Source organism: Bombus bifarius, unplaced genomic scaffold (genome assembly GCF_011952205.1).
Source record: "Bombus bifarius isolate JDL3187 unplaced genomic scaffold, Bbif_JDL3187 scf7180000008163, whole genome shotgun sequence".
NCBI lineage: Eukaryota > Metazoa > Arthropoda > Insecta > Hymenoptera > Apidae > Bombus > Bombus bifarius.
In genome coordinates, this window is record NW_022884485.1 from 646,175 (window position 1) to 667,614 (window position 21,440).

A 21,440-nucleotide genomic window follows, 5' to 3' on the forward strand; every position below is an offset into this window, starting at 1 on the left:
GATCGATCCAGATTGTTCAGGTGTCAGGTTATCGATGTGCATGACGCAAAGTGGGATAATATACATATAGAGTAAAATCGTGGGTGCCATTGTGTCTGACCTGGGGCAAACATATACTCAGGTATGTATGTAAATTGCGCACCTCGACACATGCCGTTAATGGCTGATTGTCTCCTTTTCTATTCTACACTTTCACAGAAACAACGAGCCAACGCTTTCGATAGAAAAACTCGACGCATTCGCAAAAACTTTAAACCGAACATAAACTAAATGCTAAAGTAAATCGGTAAAAAAAACTGTTCGTACGCTATTTTTTGCCTTGGGTGCACGAGATATTCGCGTACTATATAATCCCATAAATTGATCGAATTTTAATAACGAATACTTCGATATTGTGCCAGGTGATATTAAAATGTTTCTGTTTCTGTTCCTACTTTGAAAGTTATAACAATACTATATTTTCCGTTACACGCGAATGCAACATTTTTATATATATTTTTTACGCCGTTTCCGATAATACGTGTTTGAATTAGAAGCATTATTTTAATGCATTCGAAAAATACTATAAACCTTCCGTTGTACGAAACTTTGTAAAAACGTTCCAAAATGTGTTACTGTATTATTTAACGCCTCGAGTTCATATCACGAGTCTCTGGCTCGTCATCGTAATACCTACAATGTAGAAAAATAATGGTAATATCGTTGTATACAAAGTATACAATGACGAGATAATCCGAATTAAATGGTACATCAAGGGGTTAAAGACTATAAATTGTAACGTTAAATAACTGCATCTTTGAATTTGGTGCCTTAAATGAATTTGCTGTGTATAATGAAATCCCATTATTTATACATAAACGTTGAAATACCTTAAATCAATTTACTCGTGGTAATGTCGAAGAACAATGTAATAACGAAAACAAGTCGTAATTTACGCTACTCTTTATTAACGATCATTTGCATGCCATTACTACGTTCAATGCTTCGTAACACGGAGAGTTCTTGAAAAAAGTTACATACCTTTGTGACGATTTCGTATTTTAACTAACGTAAGTATAATTTACAGTTATACGTAATAAGAAATATCGTTTCTTTCAACCGAGATGTTTATTATACTATCGTTTTTCAAATTTAAACAAAAATGTAAAGACACTGCTCAAATAATGAAATTTAAAACGAAGTTATATTTTATGCCAACATAATGAACCAAAGTGACGAAATTACATTTATAAATAAAATGAATCTTTTTTGAAAAGGTTAATTAAACAAACCGTAACCCTCCTCCGCAACACATACGCGTCATTTCGAAAGATGAATGTATTTGGAAGCAATTTCAAGTAAAATCACCGTTATTTCGTGATTTTATTTCCAATGATAAAAGGAAAATCCCATAAAAGAATGGCGCATCATACCGGTGAAACATTAATCTGGAAAGTCGATGTTATAGCCGACGAGTTTACTATGAAACGATGCAGACAAAACCGAAACTCGGACATTGAAGTACTATCCGTTATCAAAAAGAAAAAAACGAAACTGAAAACGAGAAGAGGTACACGCGAACCAATGGTCAAACGTTGCTTTAAGCCATTTGACTGCGATATTTTACACGGTTTACGCACGACAGTACAAAGAAATGTAAACATCGCAACCGCATACAATTCAACGAAGCATGTATATTTGGACGGTCGCAACAACTCACGAGGACTCGCACACGCAATGTGAAGTTTGTTGCAATTTTTTATTCGTACAGAAGTGTCTCGTGGAAACAACAATGACACGCGAAATGGTCCTGAAAACGAACACAAACAGTACTCTACCACCGTACTAGGTATGCAATGCTACACTTCCTGAAAGATTTATGCCCGCTCCATGTGCGATTTCAGCATTTCCAGCCAGCTGCAGGGTCCAGTGAATTGCGTCTAACCAAACTATCGATAGACGAACCCGGGTTTGAATGGAGGAATCCAGCGAATAAAAATTCAGCGCACTTACCATTACGTTAAAGATGCGACGTCCCTCATGCTTCGGCGCCCGATACAAGCATTCCTTCACAGCCGGGCGACGTCTCCGCTGAATACACGACAGCCTGCACTTTGCACCAATTCATACTAAACGCACTTTCCCGAATTGCTCCCTTCACACACCGTTCATCAGAATTCCTTCGAGTACACTGACTAGGCACTCTACGACAAATCGGCAACAAACCGGCAGTGAGACTGTAAATCTTGAACACGATCGAAACAGGGATTGAAACGCTCGCTCGAATACATTCGACCGAATAGACCTCTACGCACTCGCTCAATCGCCACGTTTCAATTGCCTTCTATGCTCGTAGAAAGTAGGAAAATTACAGCAAAGAACGAACAGAGATACACTCGCCATGGACACAAACGGACACTATTTTATTCTTTACTACATCGACTCGTTTAGGACGAACAACAGTCAAACGTAGAAAAGGATCGTCGTGACAGTTGTAACGATTCGTACGACACGTTGCCCTGTCATGTTCGCGGCATGATCGCGGGAACCATCGACAAGCGATAAGACATCCGCAAAATGATCGCACGATCGCTGGGATTTACACTTCGTATCTACGCGAAGCGACGGCAACGACACAAAACTCGCGATGAGATCGGACGTTTCCGCGAACGTGACTTGTTTTCGGACAACAAAACGTGACGGAGCCACGCGAAACGGGGTGGTTAGAGGTAACAGGGTGTAACGCACACGACTCTCCAGCGGCAGTTGACGCGACACTAGAGAAAATCCGAGTCCGCTTGCCGCCACCGGATGCCAGACGCCGGACGCCTGCGCCCTTTGCCACCGCCTCCACGAGCCACGAGATTTCGTGCAATCGACGCAACGCGCCAGTTTAGCTCACGATCATTTCGCAAACGGATGTACCGCCGACCCGTCGAATATCATTAGCTTCTTTGTTTTCCGCCGTAACATCCCCGACAATCGATAGAATTTTACGTCAAGGTTACAAAGGCATTACATCGAGATTGCAATTCAGACTTTTTCCATACGATCCAAACAAGGAATTTCGGTCTTTCGAGCTCACTTCAAATACTTTTCTCGTCGTATTATCGACGCGATATTCCTTAACGCTTGAAACTGTTTCGGATCTGCCCTCAAGACGCAGACCGCAACATCTACGAAACATCGATCACGACCAAATATTAGGTGAAGTAAAAAGTTCTGAGCGCTTTTTCGCTTTATTTCGACGATGAAATTAACATAGTCAAGATTATTCGATTTAGATTAAATATGCGCCGTTTTGTTCGATTACTTTTGTCCATTTTGAAGGCAATTTCATAATTCCGCGGTTGAAGAAGTCCTCGTCCCTATTGGTAAAAAACTTGACCAGCTCATTTTCACAAGCCTCTCTTGAGGCCAGTTTTGTACCATCAAGAAAATTTTGCAAAAACTTAAAAAGGTGATAATCGCTTGGTGCCAGGTCTGGACTGTACGGCGGATGCGATAGAACCTCCCAGCCAAGCTCTCGGAGCTTCTGACGCGTCGTTAAAGATGTGTGCGGCCTGGCGTTGTCTTGATGGAACACAACACCTTTCCTATTGGCCAATTCTGGCCGCTTCTGGTCGATCGCCTGCTTCAGTCTGGTCAGTTGTTGACAATAGAGGTCCGAATTAAGTGTTTGCCCCGATGGGAGCAGCTCATAATGGATGATTCCCTTCCAATCCCACCAAACACACAATAAAACCTTCTTGGCCGTTAATCCACGCTTGGCGATCGTTTGGGCCGGCCCACCGCGATTGGACCACGATCTTTTTCGGCTGTTGTTCTCGTATGTGACCCATTTTTCATCGCCAGTCACCATCCGCTTCAAAAATGGGTCGATTTCGTTACGTCTCAACAAAGAATCGCAGGCATCAATTCGGTCCAAAAGGTTCTTTTGCGTCAATTCATGTGGCACCCATACGTCGAGCTTCTTCTTGAGACCAGCCTTATGCAAATGGTTCCAAACGGTTTTCTGGCTAATCTTCAGTTCCTGGGCAATGGAATAAGTGCTCACATGCCGGTCCGACTCGACGATTTCCATGATTTTATCCACATTTTCGACGATTGGCCTACCAGAGCGTGCCTCATCTTCGACGTCCATATTACCAGAACGGAATCGTTGGAACCACCGCTTTGCTGTTGCATTCGATACTGTACTGGGTCCATAAACAGCACAAATTTTTTTGGCCGCCTGCTCCGCCTTTTCACCTTGGTCGTAGTGGTACTGAAGAATGTATCGAATTTTCTCTTTTTTTATCTCCATTTTCGAACGCTGTAACACACAACTGGCTTCACCGAACACAAAACTGACAAAGAACCTTTTTGATGCGTAATATCACCTTGAAATCGGTGTATACTATGACTCGATGCGATGTGCACATCGTGAGATATGGCTCACTAAAGACATCTAGCGAAAAACGCTCAGAACTTTTTACTTAACCTAATACAACGTACACACGATTTCTGTCGTAAAAACCAATAACATGACAATCGAGAAGAAGCAAAATAGAAGTCAGAAACAAACTATCAATATAGTTCGTAACTATTAAACTTTGTCAACAAAAAGAAATTGCCGATATTCACTGAAAATTAGAAAATAAGTTAATTGAAAATTTTGAAATAGCGCCGCATATTTTTTCTGATACTTTATCGTAGCTTCTAAAGAGACGAACAAGCTTAGGTGACTTTGTACCTCAAAAATGAAATAAAAATTTGTAAAACGTAGCTACATCATACATCGAATTATTTCTGGTGAACATTCTCATTTACACATCTCGTATATACCATATCTACTTGAAACGAATCTGCGTTAAACGAATAAAATGGTTCGCTGTAACTACGATTGATTAAAACGGTCTTCGAATGAATTTTTTCGAAATTCTATAGCTAACGAGCTCTTCCATAGATACTGATAATATTCACAAAGTAGTATAATCGTGGGATTACGGTTAGATGCAGGCTCTTGGTAACGAGCATGGGTTAGTCAGGTCGAGTTCGGCACAGATGCAGATAATGGAATCGTAATGCTATCGGCTGATCGATGATAATTCTACATCGTTCAATGGAAAGCTTGTGGTCTGTGAAGTATAATGAGCACACGAGAAATAGTAAGCTTCTGTGATTAACAAGCTTGGCACAACGTTTCTCTCGATGCAATGGTAATTTTGCACTGATCGCTTGGAATCGTATGACCCGCAAGATAATTCTACTATAGTGACAACTATTTCTCGGAATTATTGCGATGCAGCGTTAATACTACATATATCAGTGCTTTACAATACATTTCAAATAATATCTGGCACCCTTCTTACACGGTGCATACGTACACTGCACAAAACAGCCGTAAAAAAGGTCGTAAAACAATTGATTTGTAACAAAGCATAAAACTTACGCATCGTCATTCTCTATCATATCGCAACATGTTTTCTTATTACTTAAAAAAAATCAAATTTCGTCGCTCGACCGTTACGATGACATCTATTTCGTTTTTTCCTTTAATAATTGTCTAACAAGCCATACAAGTTTTCAGATCCCTTTGAACTCGTGAAGAACGTTCCAGATTAATAACATTTGCGGTAAACAAAACGCGTTAAAAACATTGCATAACTGTAACCAAAACGTGTTAAATAGACCGTGTAAAAAGAAACGGTGTAAAAGTAAATCGTGCAAGAAAGGTACTGTGCAATAAAGATACTGTATAAAAAAAGTCCCAGGTGTATTTATAGTTACGAACATATTAATTAATGGAAGAGCTATTTATATGCGTCTACGTGTATCTCTTTTTCTACGCAAATTTAATAATATTATGGAATAAAGTTTAACTAGTTATTTATGTTTAACTTTTTACAAATATCGATATGTACTTCCAGATTTACCAGATTTAATTTCATTACAGAAATCAACATCTACGTGTATAGGGTTCCAAACTGCTGTTACTTGGTAATGCAGCTGTTTTGAACAGGAGTAAACAAACTTCTTACTCGAACTAGTATTCTTGTTGGAAATTATACTAAATTACACTATCACACAAATTGGAAATTACACTGTTACAATATCACATTCAATCAGAAATTTCCTTATATTCTGTACTGTAACGCGGTAGCGTTACAATTTCATCCATTTCAGATAAAATCATGCTGACAGAACCTCGTAATTTGTACTCGTAAAACAATACTTGTAACAATGCTGTGCTCTCCGTAAAAAGATACAATCAATTTTTACCTACTTTTCGTGAAATGAAAACATAAATTGTGAAACTCTGAACTGACCAAACTGATAAATTATTGTTAGTATGTAAACAGTATCTATTTCTACCGTATTTTAACGTAAAAACAACGCGTGGATTTTCGGAAATTCCGACCAACAGGAAACACATGTTACATTACGTAAAGGAGGAATTTTATAATTTGAATACTTCGTTAGTGTAAATTTCGTGTTTGCACTGATGCAACGAAGGCTACATAATAAGCCAGTCACGTTCATCTTTCTGTTTATTGTGTATTCACCGTCGAGGAAGAGCTTACAAACTCCAACGCAATTTGGATGGAAAAAATCGAATACGTCAAATGTAGCAGTTGGTGAAAATAGAGGAATAGTTGAAAGGAAACAATGACAACGCGTTCATGCATTATTGTATTTACAATAGAATAGTATCAAGCCTGTCATTGATAGGTAGGGCAATTTACGTTTCACGGTTATGTCATTAGCCCGACATAAAAGCGATTACGGCTGCTTCGAATTGCCGGCAGTAAAACGAACTTCTGCTTTAATCTGACATAACATTACGGGCCATTGAATAGAACTGGGTGTTCCTCATTTCGCGAACGAGGAATATCGGCTGCTCGATTATTGCACAAGGATAAGTTTGTCAACAATTGAATGCCACCGTTCCCTCTTCCACATTGAAACATTTTTCAACATTTTGAAATGCTCTTGATCCATGAAATGCTCGTAGGGTTGCACGAATTTAAATACGAGGAAACGAAGGGACAATACGAACAATTAATTACTAAAATGAAAAATAGTAGGTAACATACGAAATATTCATTTTCTTTGATTAAAATACAGTAGTTAAGAAACAATAAAATTCATGTAATATCAAAAAATATACGATAGACGCTTGGTCTATCGTATATTTAAGTTCGAGTTTTCTCGGGATAGTATAAGTTGTAAATTTAAGGTATAAACTAAGAATCGTAAGAGTGCTGGGGAAGAGAGAAAGAGAGAGAGAGTGTGTGTGTAAGGAAGAGTGCATGCCTTGGTAACGTTAAAGCTAAATGAGTAAAAGAGTGGGAGAAGGGTGCGAGGGTCGAGGGTCAGCATTTTTTGACCTGTGAAGACAGACGTTGTGAGCCGAGTGTGAGAATAAGACGTACGACGATATTGTAGTCAGATTTTGCATTGGGTATTGCTTGTTAAAATAAAACTAAACTTCACTTCAAATAGAACATCCTTTCTTGTCCTTACTCTAGACTATTTAAGATACTACATTCATATTATTTCGAAGTACTTTCATACGATTACAAAAAAGGAATAATGGTGCGCAGAAATGCTCCTTGTAAACATTATAGTTCTATCAAAGAAAAGTACGTAGATATCGAGACTTTATCGACAACGATCTAAAAAGGAATTCAAATATTCTATTAAATCGGGCAACTTCCATTTGAAGAACATTATCGTACATTTAATAGTTAGAGTATATTTAAACTAGGCATACTGTGCGTAGAAAAATGTAAATATTCATTAAAACCGACTTTATTTTATTAGTACGATGCCATATTTTTCGACGTTCGCTGATACAAAAGACGATACAGCTCGTGGCAGCCATGAGCTGTATTGAGTCTGGAAGGAGTTAAGATTACGGCGAAAAGTTACTTTAAATATTAGAGGTTCCTATCTTTCCGCCTCTTGCAGGGTTTCTACAAAGTTTATTACGACCCGTAATCCCTTTTCCCTTTTACGACAAAGTTCGCCTAACGGAGAACGATGACGTCGTTTAAGCCGGCAAAGCGTCGTATCACACAATGGTTTTGAGTAGAAAATTCGCTTTCTTAACGATTCTCCGTGTAACAAAGTTACGAGCCTACGCGCGTGGCCGCGTTAAATCCTTCGAATAAAATATTTGTACCATAACGTTGGATAACGAGAAGGCGAAATAGATCATTTCATCGGCAAATCGTAGAAACAATCTCTTTTCCGCTCTCATTTTAAAGTCACATTTTATCACAGACGATAATACAAGTACCAAACGACCAACGTGCCAAAGAAACAACCAACGACCCGTGCTTTTCTTTCTCGTCCGCTAGCATTTGTCTGGATTAGCTGCCAAATACTCTCTAATTTCTTCTATTATCTCTGTAATACGCGGCTGATAGGATTTCATAATACGGCATTGATTTTTAACGAGATCGCTGCGTCGATCACCGTACACCACATGCTCCAGTTGATCGGTAGATCCTATAAAATATTCTTCCACCGCTTGACGCGTTAGTAGCATTATTTGCATGTTAGCGACCGCATATGCCAATGCCAGGCCTTGAATGTCCTTGCAGCTCTCAATGAATTGCGCGCGAGGTAAGCAATCCTCAACATCGAGACCCTCCGCGGCCAATTCTTTCTTCATGGTGTCACAGTAAACGTCGATAAGCGACTCGTTGCATCGACGTCTAGTAGCACGATCGGTCGACAACAGGAAACAGATCACAAAATCGATCGCTGGCGGAGAGTATCGCAGGAATTGGAAGTCTATCAGGTAACACCCGATCGTCTTACCGCTACAGTCTTTCTTGAACATGATATTATTTGGCCATAGATCCCGGTGACACATCACGTTTCTGAATTTATTTGACGTCTTCAGCAATTCTGGTAACCTCCATACCCACTTGGTTATCCAATTCTTAATAAGAGTCGCCTCATCGTCTTTCAGCTTCTCGTTCATATCAACTATAGTGCATGCACCTTTGATGCACGAGGAGAGATACTTCTGCGCCGCCGAATCGGTCTCGATGAAAGCCACCTCCTCCAGGTACTTGCCGTAAAGGTCAAAAATCGTTTGACCGGTACTACGGCGAAGCTTCTCGTCCAGGATCAAGGATCTCGAGTGGAAGAGCGAGATCGTCTTCGCTACCAGAATGCAGTGTTCATCGTCGAACGGCAGATATTTGTCCAGGTTAACGTATCCGTTTTGCCCGGCGTCCTCCAAAACTATTATAACGTTGTTCTTGCCAAAATAATAATCGGGCAACCATTTGGGTCCCTTTCCTGTGCCCATCTTCGGCACTATCTCACTATAGACAGCGATCTCCTTGTTGAACGTATTGCTGCGGACTAGAAAATCGTACTGTGGACTGGTGGTCGGTGGCGGTGTCTTCGCAAAGAATTTGAAATGCTTCGATTTGTCATCGATTTTCACCGTAACGGAGAGAGTATAGTACAAGCCCAAGAAACCATTTATCTCCCCTAAGTTATCCAAACTCCAGTGCAAAACGCGAAAGTTATTCGAGAGAAGTTTTCGCTCGACGATCTTATTGATGTCGGAGTCGGAAAGAAGAGCGACTGGTTTCTCTTTGACGGAGCAGACCTGCGACTTGGTCGAGTCGGTCAAACAGCAAGACGAATCGGCGCTAATCGTTGCCATGTCGAGGGAGCACGTTGAAACTGTCGCGACGGAGGCAATACCAACATTTATATACGATCCCTGTTCGCGATTGTCGCTTTTGTGGGATCGTAAATAAGCATCTTGAAGCATTTGAGGGAACGCCGAGAAGTGATACTTTGACAAATACGGAGTCCGCTATCAGCGACACGATTAAGAGCCAGTTAAATCACAGGTGCCACCCGAGGAAGGAGCGAAGATGCGAGTAAACGATTCGATAAAACGTCGCCGGGACGAACAATCCGATTGTAATAATTTATACATTGTGTAAATTTGTCGGACATACCTTCTAGACGAAAGGAAACGAACTAAATGATTTATGCCTTTGCACGAAGAAACATAATAAGACTGCGATAGCGCGCCTGCACGAAGAACAACTGGTACGCTGAGGTTTTAGAAGCAGGAGTTTTGTGATTCCACAAAAATGCCGCAACCAACATGGTTTCACAGTCAAAAAACGAGATATGCACTCGCGAAACGAACTTTTCTCGCGTCGATTATGTGATTTAACGCATTTCTTTTGTCACACTTTTCGTTTAATTTAGCGCGGTTCTCCGACAAATTACATCGAACTTCCTAGATAACGCTTAATCTGCATGGAACTTTACGATCATTATTTAATGCTTGGGAAAGTACTAAAATGACAGTTTGCATGACAGTAATTACGACGTAACTGAATGTTTCAGAACAAAGAAAGTTTGGCACGACATTATCGTTTGATTATTTTTTATGCAAATAAGATAGCAGATTATTTATAGAAGCTCAGATCCCTTATAATTAGTGGGATTACAATTCATTCATATCCAAACATGATATTTTCAAAATTCGTGATGCACGTGAGATCAAGAAAGTTCTATGGCTCACAATAAGTCGAAAATTATGAACCGCGTTAGAGACATCGTTTTTAAGAAAATCGAATTTGGGTACGCGTTTATTCACAAATATTATGGTATTTAAATTTTTCCTATTATCACTTATTCTTTGTATGTATAATTATTACATAACCATAGTTTGATTCATTTCATTAAACAAAATGTGTCAAAATAAAACGAACGTTTATTGGACGATGAAAGTAAAATTTTGACCGAACTGCGAGCTTTGGTTAAATCCTTTTTTGGAATTTTTACATACAAATTTATTAGAAAATTTCAAATGTTTGCATATATCCTAAACGTCAACGTAAATTCCCAGGTTTCTGAATTTAATGGAAATCCAAAAAAAAAGTATTTATTGTATACCGTTTTACCAAGCATATTTATCGAACGTTAACAAACAAATATGTTTTTCGAAAAAGTAACTTATAGCGATCTACAATGCATATACACCCGCATTCTGAAAAGAGAAACTTTTATACGTATAAAGCCAAAATGTCGCTGGCAATAAATGGATTATCGGTTGACAGATAGTTTCAAACTGTTTGACGATATCAAAAGACAGGAACGTACGATATCTTGCGAGTTATAAATTTTATACTTTTGCCACAAGTTGTCGTTTACAATTTCCGCGTGAAGATCACAGAACGCATATAAAAGTTACTTAATAAAGCCAATGCTTAAGTGCATTTCATGAGGCATAAACCGTGAATCAATATAAAGAAGATTTGAATAAATATTAGAAGAGAATAAAATGGAAATATCGACAAACGGAATATACTGAAACATAAAAAAATAAAAACGTAGAGATAATGTATATCAAATATATAGACTTTTATAATTATATCAATATTTAAATTAAGCATTTCTGCATCATCAAAATAATTAAGTTTTGTTATTTAGTGTAAGATGTAAATTCTAAACGAAAATTATTATCGATCGATTAAATATGATTTAATATGATATAAAATATAATGCTTATTAATTATTCGTTCATATTTGACGCTCTAAAAAGAAACTTGACGTGTTTTACCGCGGTTTGTAAAATTGTTAGAAATTAATTTAAACTTGCATTTTTGCTCGAATCTCTTGGGTAGATGGAAAGCATACAACGACTGATTTCTTTTGGGAATGCCGATCCTTAAGGGGTTAATGTCGGATGCGCTTCTAGTAATTCCAGCGTACGAATATGCGATTCGCAAAAAAAAAATACAATATAGTTTTATCTTACAGCGCAATAGCAGCAAATGGAAATAATCAAAATTTATGCAATGGACAATTTAGAGGAATATTATTTATAAGCGACGATATTTTACCAGTTTTATTTTCGTTTAAGATATTCAGGGGAATTTAATTGAGCATCATATGGAAACACTCAAAGTTGTTAAAATTCAATGTTCACGTTTCAAAACAATCGTTAAATGATTAATTGAGGGACTTATATCAAGTATCGAGTGTTGAACGCGGTCCGTTTTTTTTTTCACCCGTTAATAAAATTCAATTTATCGGTGACCGATCACTTGAATTTTTAGCAAGCGAAATATAACATTTAAGCGAGGGATAAAAAACGTAAAGCGAGGAGCGCGACGAATATTCTCTTCTGTTCAAGAGCAAAAGAGAAAGGGCGGGAAACGAAGAAACGAAAAGACGAAGGGAGAAAGAGAAAGCGTCGAAGTCCATGGGGCACTATAAAACAATTCCAAAGAAACTTCTCTTCAGGACTCTAGTAGTTGGTGAAATTTATTTGCGTTCGGAATACATCTAACTTCTTAGGAGAGCAACGTATTAATGAGGTCACACTCTAGATAACCCTTTCGGCTTCGTTACTTTACGTTACCAAAGGCAATTCGATTAAGCGTATTGCGGAGCTACGAAGGGTAGTGAACTTGCTAATATTGCCCTATGTACACGCTGCCATAATTATTGCTGATTGAGTTTTCGCTTGAGACGTTCACCCATAATTCCAGGTCGCAGTCGTTTTAATCGCTTCTCGATCGTATCGAAATGAAAAGAAGATAATTATTCAGTCCCTTTAAATTAATCAGATAATTAAATCGTCGTAACTCTGCAAGCTAAGGCCCTTAAGGAGTATCATTATATAGTGAAATTATATTTTTTTCAATTTTCAAGTATCTTCTAATAATTGAAACCTCTTTGAAAAACTAACTTCGCAAATAGAAGCAGTTATTAATGGATCACACACTCTCAACAGTCTCGACCAATTCGTCGTACAAAATGAACAAATCAAATCGTAACTAACAAAAACTCGATTAAAAGTGAAATGAAATCATCAAATCAAAAACCATGGAGAATTTTGTTTGACTATCAAACATAACACAGATGCACATCGATGACAAAATCATGCAGTCGATGGACATTACCGATGAATTTAGATCGGCGAAGCGTGACTTTTTCAAGTAATAGATTCACTTCATCGCAACTTCGTTCAACTGCTATTATACAACAAATTTTCTAGCCGAGATGACTTTTTAATTGCCCGTTTGGTCACATAACAGCAACGAACGTATAGCAGCAGGCCAACAGGCAACTGCCAGTTATCGCGAGCTGCTCTCCATCTTTTTTGTTCTGCTCTTCCGTGACGAAGTACACGGGAATGGGTCGAAACAGAATTCTGATTAATTGACGTGGCTTTAATTAAACTTTTAATTAACGAGCCCAAAACAAAGAATTGAAAATAAGCGTTAGCCTGTCCCTGACCTCGGACGATTAACTAGAAACAATAGGGAAGTCTTTTCGGACTACGATGAATACCGGTGGCCACGTTTATGCGCATAAATTTGCACAAAATCTTCTTCGATTAGCGGCCAACGTTTTACCCGTCACGCGAACTTTCGCCGCCCGCTTTAAATTCGTGTCATTGACATGGATATTCTGCGAATAACAATAATGAAACAAAATGTCAGAAAAATTCAATCACCGGCGCTACGCACAACGGAAAATGCGTAAATATTATATGTATTCTTGAAAGTTGATATTTATTTTTAAATTGAAAGTAGTATTTTCATATATTTGATACAGACAGCGAATGTGATTCTTGCCCCAACGGTCTATTTTATTCGATTGAATAAAACTTCCTTTTGGAGAAAAGTTCAATTTTATATTAATTTCGCAGAAATAGAACTGCAAAATTGCCAAATGAATTTCGTTTGCACAGTTTGTGTTTTTGTTAAAATTACTTTCACGGAATAATAACGCGATAGGGAAGTACAACTACAGTACAAAAGTGTTTCGTATCAATAATTCTATTTTAGCTTTCAATTTACACATACGTACTATATGTATGAAGAATAATGTGAATTACAGTTCCTTACTTCAGGCGCTTTAAGTGTTGCGAATATCGTAGTCTACGGTAGACGAGGCATCAAAAGTGACGTCAATAAATTACCCGGGTTTTTTATTCGAGACAGTCGTACAAGGACAATACTTGACATAGAACGTGAGATTCGAAACAGGCAACAGCAGAATCTGTGGCCATCGATCGATGAATTCATCATAAATATACTGCACACATCCAATCGCCAGGGTATGTGTGTTCTAGGTTACATAAAGCCTGGTCGATTCGTTTCGATACTTTCTATACCAGCCTTTGAGTTTCAGCGATCTCTCGATACCTTGCATAAAACTTGAATCCAACTTGGTATAGCGAGATACGGAGGTATATATCCGATGTCTGCACCGTGTCTACATAAGTGCACGTACCTCTTTTCATGGTGTTTCTATCCTCATATCCGGAAATAGCAATCCCAGTATCGAGCAACTTTCCAGGACATGGCAGTAAAAACAGGAATATGTATATATGAAGACATAAGGCAGAATATCTTTGAACTGTCAAAAATTGCTTATAACGTGAGAAAATCGCGAGAAATTTTAGATTTTAAAGTATCACGATGATCGGATGACATGTACTACTCACGAAAATGTTCTAATATACTAATTTCTCGCTACATGTATGTATGCGATAAATGACCTGTAACTTCTACATATATATATTTTCAATGATTCATTGATTATAAATTTTCCTATTATAATCCCGATGGTCGAGTCTCGTTACAATGCTAACGAAATTTTAAAAAAATTTCTTACAATGCACAGAGCGCATTCGTAAAAGAATTCTGTGGTAAGTGTTCGAGTACTTTCGTGGCCACTGTATTCGTGATCCTTCGGATTTCGGCTGTGATTTTATTAATATGTACGACTACGCTTTGTTCCAGGTTCCGTGAAGCTGAAAAATTGTCAAGTCTGCCTGCAAAAGTGAATGTTCACGGAACAAAGCGGAAAATATCATTTAGAGAAATATCTAAGGCAATTCCTTATAACGGATCGTGCGCTTAAAATTGAAATTACACTCTCGTAACGAACATTTTGGCTGATTCGTAATACCGGAACCGTCCATCTCCAAAGCGGAAATTACGTTCGCGAAACGAAATTGCGATCAGCATGGATCGTCTGATTCGAATTTTCTACACATGACGGAAATATTCGCCTTCCAGTGTTTCTTAGAGATTAATGTTTAAAGCATTGTTTACGCTAACTAATTAAACATAGTATCATTGAAAGATGTGGTAATTAATGAATCTTTTGTGACAAGTTTATAAAGTGGAAATTGTAATTACAATTAGGAAGTATAGAATTCTGGGTATACTCGGTGGAAGTTCGAAGCTGGTACTAGTTTAAGTTCGGTATAGAAGCAAGCTCTATATGCGTACCTACAACGGTTCCATGTTCGCCATCTCTTTCAACGATCTGTCCGACAACGTAGACTCCTATCCAAATCTGTACTCCATTCGAATACATCGTAACAGAAAAGGAAATATCAGAGGATTAACAGAAAATGCCTATACTACTAGATTACTGATCGGAAATAACTGGTAAAAGTGACCAGTAGATAAAAAATTACAATTTTATAAAGAATTATTTTTATACATACATACATGTACGAAAAATAGTAGAAAAATTATGAATTTACATTTTTTTTATAAATAATCGTATCGACAAAAATCTCGAAGAAAAAGAAACCATCTTACATGTATACATATATTTTGTATTATTAAATGCTTCGAAATTAAAAATTGAGCAGTTGCACTTCGTTTTTATACGAGGAAGATTTTTTAAATTATATAAAGATTGTTTAATCTGCAGTATAATAAGAAAATTTGTTCAAAACTGAATAAAGCAGAACCATTCTAAAGATACGATGTAATTTATTAATTTAAAATGTAATTTTTTTCAGAGATAGAAATGAATGGACGTATATGTTAATCTTTGCTTCTTATTATCTCTGTACAGTTCTTTCAAGCTTCCAAAATCTCTTAAAAAATACATTTTATTAAAATACTGTTATTCAATTATAGAATAATTTTACATCTTGCATATTTTATTCGTGAAGTTTTCACCCCATTTTTTTCCCAATATCAATTCTCTCACAAATACATTTAGCAGCAGTTTTACTCTTTAAATCATAAACGTATACAGATAATTATATTATCCTTTCCTGAGAAAGAAATTAAAACAAAGAACAAAATACATACACATCAAATATACCAAATACAATATAAATTACACGTTAATGGAGATCATGTAACATTAACCACGTGTATATATTCTTATTCTTAGCACTTTGATCTTTTTAAGATTAATATCCCTATTGTTCGTACGTGCACCACTTTCCAATAACAAATTTGGCTTCATACGTCGTGCAGAATCACCCAATTTTCATCCTGTCTGTCACAGAAAAAAATTTCTGGGAAACCAGATTTTAAACATTTACGTTACTAAAAATGATGGTAACCTCGTAGAAGAATTCTTCACGGAAAGCAAGCAATTTTAAATTTAAACGATGCAATATTGATCCCCGGTAGTAGATGAATACGTGAAACGTGTTGAATTTGTGCTTCGCTGAATATGTGAAAATTACCAGTCAAAATCCCTATAAATTATTATATGTCACTCATAAAGAATTGAAAAAGGTATGTAAGTCGATTAATGATTACTGAATTTACTTTCAAGCATGGATTTCGCCGTGAATATGATTTAATACAGAATGTCAAGAGTAATAATCGGCTGAAACATGAACATACGGATAATTCAGTCATACATGTTATTTTCTTTTAAGTACATAACTAAATGGTAAACTCCCTCGTATGCCGCTTTATTCAGTTAAATGGAAAAGCTTCATAAAACAATTTTTCATACTTAATTATAAGAAACATAAGCAAAAAGTTAAATTATATAAAGAGGTTGATTCAAGAACTCTATTACTAAATATTCTAGTGCAATCTTTTTATCAGTTTATTAAATATCATTCAAATTTAATATTTTACATGCACACGAAGCATGGTTTTAACGAATTCTACACAAATGTGATGTAATGATAGTAACACTTTTCAATCGTATTTTATATTACATGTAATATTAATAAAATCGGCCGAACTGATGTTAGAAAAAAGAGAATCAAAGAAAGCTTGCCTAACAGATTCACTCTAGCAGAACGATCCGCTTTCCTCGCCGCTAACTAGACTAAAACCACAGCGAATGTAGAACTCTTGCATTTTGCTCGATCGATTAAATTTAGTCGCAGGAAAATCGACTTGAACTCTGTTCGGTCGACCGTACCACAGATTAGTAGTCATCGGGACCTTGTGGTCTTGGTTTTCCTTTGAGATTTCCAACCAATAAAGGCTAGGCTTGGTACGATCACATCGTGGCTTGGAAAGATCGAAATCTACGCTATGAAGACGCTCATATGCCGATTTTGCGCTGTCTTCTTTGTTGTTGTTAAAATACGTGATCGAATTTCGAAGAGCGAACGGCTCCAACTGAAATCAATAGTGTCTTCAAAGAACCACGCACAGGGTGTGCGTATTAAATACGTATTAATACTTTTGTATACGAGGATTGAACAACAAGGTTTTATCTTTCAAACAAAGAAGAAATTATCCAATTTATTTATAATTGAAATGTCTTTTCGTCTGACAACAATAAGATGAATCATACATCATGAAACATACAACATATTGCGGTACTTATACTTGTAAGACATAAAAACTTCCACGATTTTGTCAAATATCTTCTTACTTAAAGAATCAAGCACAAATAACCTATGATATTTATATAATTCCTTCAATATTTTTTAATTGAATTTATCCCTGGAATATTTATACGTACATTTAAAAATCACCCTATGAACAAGCAGACGACAGTTTGATACTTAATCCAAGATAAGCCGGTGCATCATTATCCGAGGCAGCAGTATCGAATGGTTGGAAAGAAAATTTCATCCCGAGTGATAGATTTCCGAATACGGCGGGAAATGGTTTTTCCGTATCTCACGGGCTTGTCTCAGTTTCAGCGTGAACGAACTACCCCCCCGGAATAGAACGTTCAGCGAGCACTGCCGCTCTCGACGTTAATTATTAAACTCTCCGAATTCGTTTGGAAAGTTCTCTTACCACGGGATATTGCCTAGATGCTTTTAGAATGTACTCCTCCCTCGCTCGCATCTGAACCCAGGGTATAACGTATTCCGTCCGATACATTTTCTTATCTCCTTTATCTTTAACATGAGGAACGATTTACAATCACGAGAATTAACTAAGAATTTCCGGGTGTCACCAGACAGAAGCCGTATTTTCCACGAATGTGGAACAAACTGAAGATGTCGCGTCTCACGAAACAAAGGACGTCGAGAAAGAAAATGACATTCGTCTTCTCAGAATGTAATAACTACAAGGTAGTTAGTGTAAGGATGATTTTGAAAGGATCGACAGTATTGTTAGAAGACACATAATAATTCCATGGCTGAAGAAGAGCAAACGTAGTAACAAAATTAAGATGTAATAAAAATTATTGTTGTTTAAAACTTTATAATCTTATAAAACGTTTTAAGTGATACTTATATTCTATTTAAATTGAAGAAGCTTATTAAAATGAGTGTCATATCAATAACGAGAGTTGGGAAAAAGGGAATAAATAGCCAGGAAAGCACCAAGACATAAACCGAGAGTGGAATATCTTTTGCATTTCGCAACACTAAATTACTGTAATCACATACACAATAGAAAATTCAGAGTAAACCGCTAAGAGTGTTCTGTATGTTTGCCATATTAATTATTTTATTATGAAAAAAATTAAACAAAATAGAAACCTCCTGAAACTGTAGCAGGAAATTCTTTTACGCAACGCTAATAAGTACTAATCTATGCACTCGAGTTTAAATATACACAACACTAATTACAAAAGTGCAGTGCAGCCGTGTTAAGGCTGCTGACAACCACCTCTGTACATCTTTTTTAGCTGCAGCAGGTGGAAAAAATTTAGGCACTTTATAATCGCAATGCTACTAAAAAACGTGATCATTTATTAAGGCAACATTAACTTGAAAAGTAATTGAAACAATGGCAATGAAAAAGTATCGAAATATTAATTCATAAAATAAATTCAATAATAACTACTTCAACTGTTCTAGACAGCCAGAAATAGCAACGCTATAAAGTTAATCAAAAATTGACATTTTTCTAATTCAATCTTAATTTAAATTACTTCGAAACTGTAACTCAACCTGTAAGTACTACTTCGCGACACTGATAACAATCAGCGATCTAGTCAATATGATGGTGGACCGACATCGGCCAAAAAAGAGTACTACCACAACTACCAAAAACAAGCAGAGTGACAAAGTAATACCGAAAATGACTTTCCATGTTCTGGAGGAACCAGGGGATGGAAAGCCATTAGTAGTTGCCCTCTTCTGTGGCAATTGTTCTGTCCGCTGAAACTTACATTTAAGCTCAAGTCTTTCTAATCGCAGTAGAAGAAGTATCTTATAAATAAAATAAAATAAAATAAAAAAAAATCACTCATCCTAATGATCAACATTATATTGAAGTTTTAATCCTCAATGTCATGTCTAACATAAAAGAAAACGCGTTGTGCAAGAAGACCTATCCTGAACTAATAAATAAGACACAAAAATAATGTTACTACTCACGAATATAATAAATATCCGCGGTCTCTGTGCTCGAAAAAAATTCTACGTAATACAACCAGTCGTCCGTATCGATTCGAACCTTTTGTCCTACGACATGATTGGATGACCAGAGGAATATAAAGACATGCGACTCACGATAAGATGCGGAGACGTTGCCATCGATGATGCAGCAATTCAGAGGAAGTCATCACCAAAACAATCATCAAGAAGGAACGATCAAATCTCATACAGGAAAATGGGAAGTTGTGAAAAGTCTGTAACAAGACATGTAATATTAGACTTTAATTTTAAAGATATGACTAATCCTAATATAAATTTTATTTCTTAATCAATAATAATTAAAGTACGTGAGAAGTAAAATTAATTAAGGTACAATTTACAAAAATACTTACATTTTTGGCTTCTTGAACACCCTCAGATTTCTTCTGGAAAACATAAGGAAGTGGAGACTGTAAACAACCTGAAAAAAGTAGCAGATTAGTACAATTTGTTTTTGAAAACACAGTGTTGATTACTTAAGAAGTTTGAAATAATAGAAGATGAAACTCTATTAAATTTAGAACCTTAATAATAATAAAAATTAAAAATAAACATTCCAAATTTTAATAATTACAGAAATTGGAGCTCTAATACAACGATCTGAAATCTGTAAGTTAACAAAATCATTTAAATAAATTAGGATACAATATACCAAGATACCAGATACCAGATATACCAGATTCTGATTATTAACGCGTTCATTTCGATTAAGTATCGTCTAAATTAAGTCTCCGAACAAATACTGATTCTAATTTCGCATATGACAATTGAATTGAAGAATTTGAAGTTACGAAGCAAACATTAATTCTACCGACTGCGCGTGGTCACACAAATTTTCTGAAAGTAAAATTGTATTAGTAAAAAGAGGTAGAGAAGAGAGAAAAAAAGAAGAAAATTTTACATATTTTTCTTCTTTACTTTATCGATAGTTTGTTAAAAAAAAAAAAACTCTGTAATAATAGACAGCAACAATATTCGTTAAACATACCCGATGTGGTCACAATAACAACACGCCTAACCTTGAACTAAAACATTCCTCAGCATATCGTACAACTCTATCTCAAAAATAATAAAAATTGTTCATACAAGTTTAATGGCGATATTAATACCGAGAATTCATGATTGAAATATGAAGGTTATTCAAATTTCTTGAATAAATATAACAAAAACTGAATGTTTAATAATATTATATATTAAATGGATATCTATTATATTACAAGTGAATCAAAAAGCAATACGTACATGTACCTCCATCTTCGTTAAAGTAAATCCAACGTTTCCAAATCGTTTTGCATGAGATGTCATCGAATTGTCACTGTTAATTGTTTTTGTCTACGCATCTCTAATGCCCATCTGCATAAATCATAACCATAAATTTGGGATTAATATATGAAACTGAATCAATTGTGTCAAAATGGAATAAGAATCAACTTCAAATCCTCTTTCAAAAATTCGTAATACAACGTATTGGTAACACTGATACTCAGCCGATCGACGAATGAACAGAGAAAATTGGAAAAACTATAGAATTTCACTTTAACAGCACCTAATAAAGTACTAAATAAGAACATATTAGTTAAACGAACCTGATAATACTCGATTAAAGACGATATAATACTAATAAAAACACTATATAGTTGAAATCGCACACTTCAAAGAACGACGCAAGTTGATACCACGATTTTCACCCGTACTATGACAGCACGCGCCAAAACTTCACTTAAGTGACACCTGATTGGCTGGAGTGAAATGGCTTCTCTTTCATATAAAGCCGCGCGCAAAATTGAAATATTATATGTCGAAAAATTCGTGGTGATCATCAAACTATAACAATTTCAAGGCAGAT

General features: G+C 36.5%; 3 protein-coding genes across 4 annotated transcripts in view; all 3 read right to left on the bottom strand.

The window, feature by feature from the left end:
• LOC117208899 (suppressor of lurcher protein 1) overlaps positions 1-2,758 on the bottom strand; it is a 526,325-nt gene extending 523,567 nt beyond the window's left edge. Inside the window, exon 1 of the mRNA XM_033450406.1 lies at positions 1,993-2,758. Within this exon, the coding sequence (XP_033306297.1) occupies positions 1,993-1,995 (3 nt within the window). The 5' untranslated portion in view covers positions 1,996-2,758. The remainder of the gene's footprint in view (positions 1-1,992) is intronic.
• Positions 2,759-7,758: 5,000 nt separating this feature from the next.
• On the bottom strand, positions 7,759-9,695 carry LOC117208896. Its single transcript, XM_033450401.1, has one exon. It carries the CDS (start codon positions 9,656-9,658, stop codon positions 8,324-8,326), a length of 1,335 nt encoding a protein of 444 aa, XP_033306292.1. The 5' UTR covers positions 9,659-9,695; the 3' UTR covers positions 7,759-8,323.
• Positions 9,696-16,945: 7,250 nt separating this feature from the next.
• Positions 16,946-18,166, bottom strand: LOC117208897. Of its 2 annotated transcripts, none has more exons than XM_033450402.1 (2): positions 18,018-18,166; positions 16,946-17,384 (listed from the first exon to the last, which is right to left on the bottom strand). In XM_033450402.1, exons 1-2 carry the CDS (start codon positions 18,102-18,104, stop codon positions 17,049-17,051), a joined length of 423 nt encoding a protein of 140 aa, XP_033306293.1. In that variant the 5' UTR covers positions 18,105-18,166; the 3' UTR covers positions 16,946-17,048. The 2 variants fall into 2 exon arrangements, 1 of the variants encoding a protein (XP_033306293.1); XR_004487787.1 differs by having other exon boundaries at positions 17,270-17,384; positions 17,734-18,166.
• Positions 18,167-21,440: the final 3,274 nt, after the last annotated feature.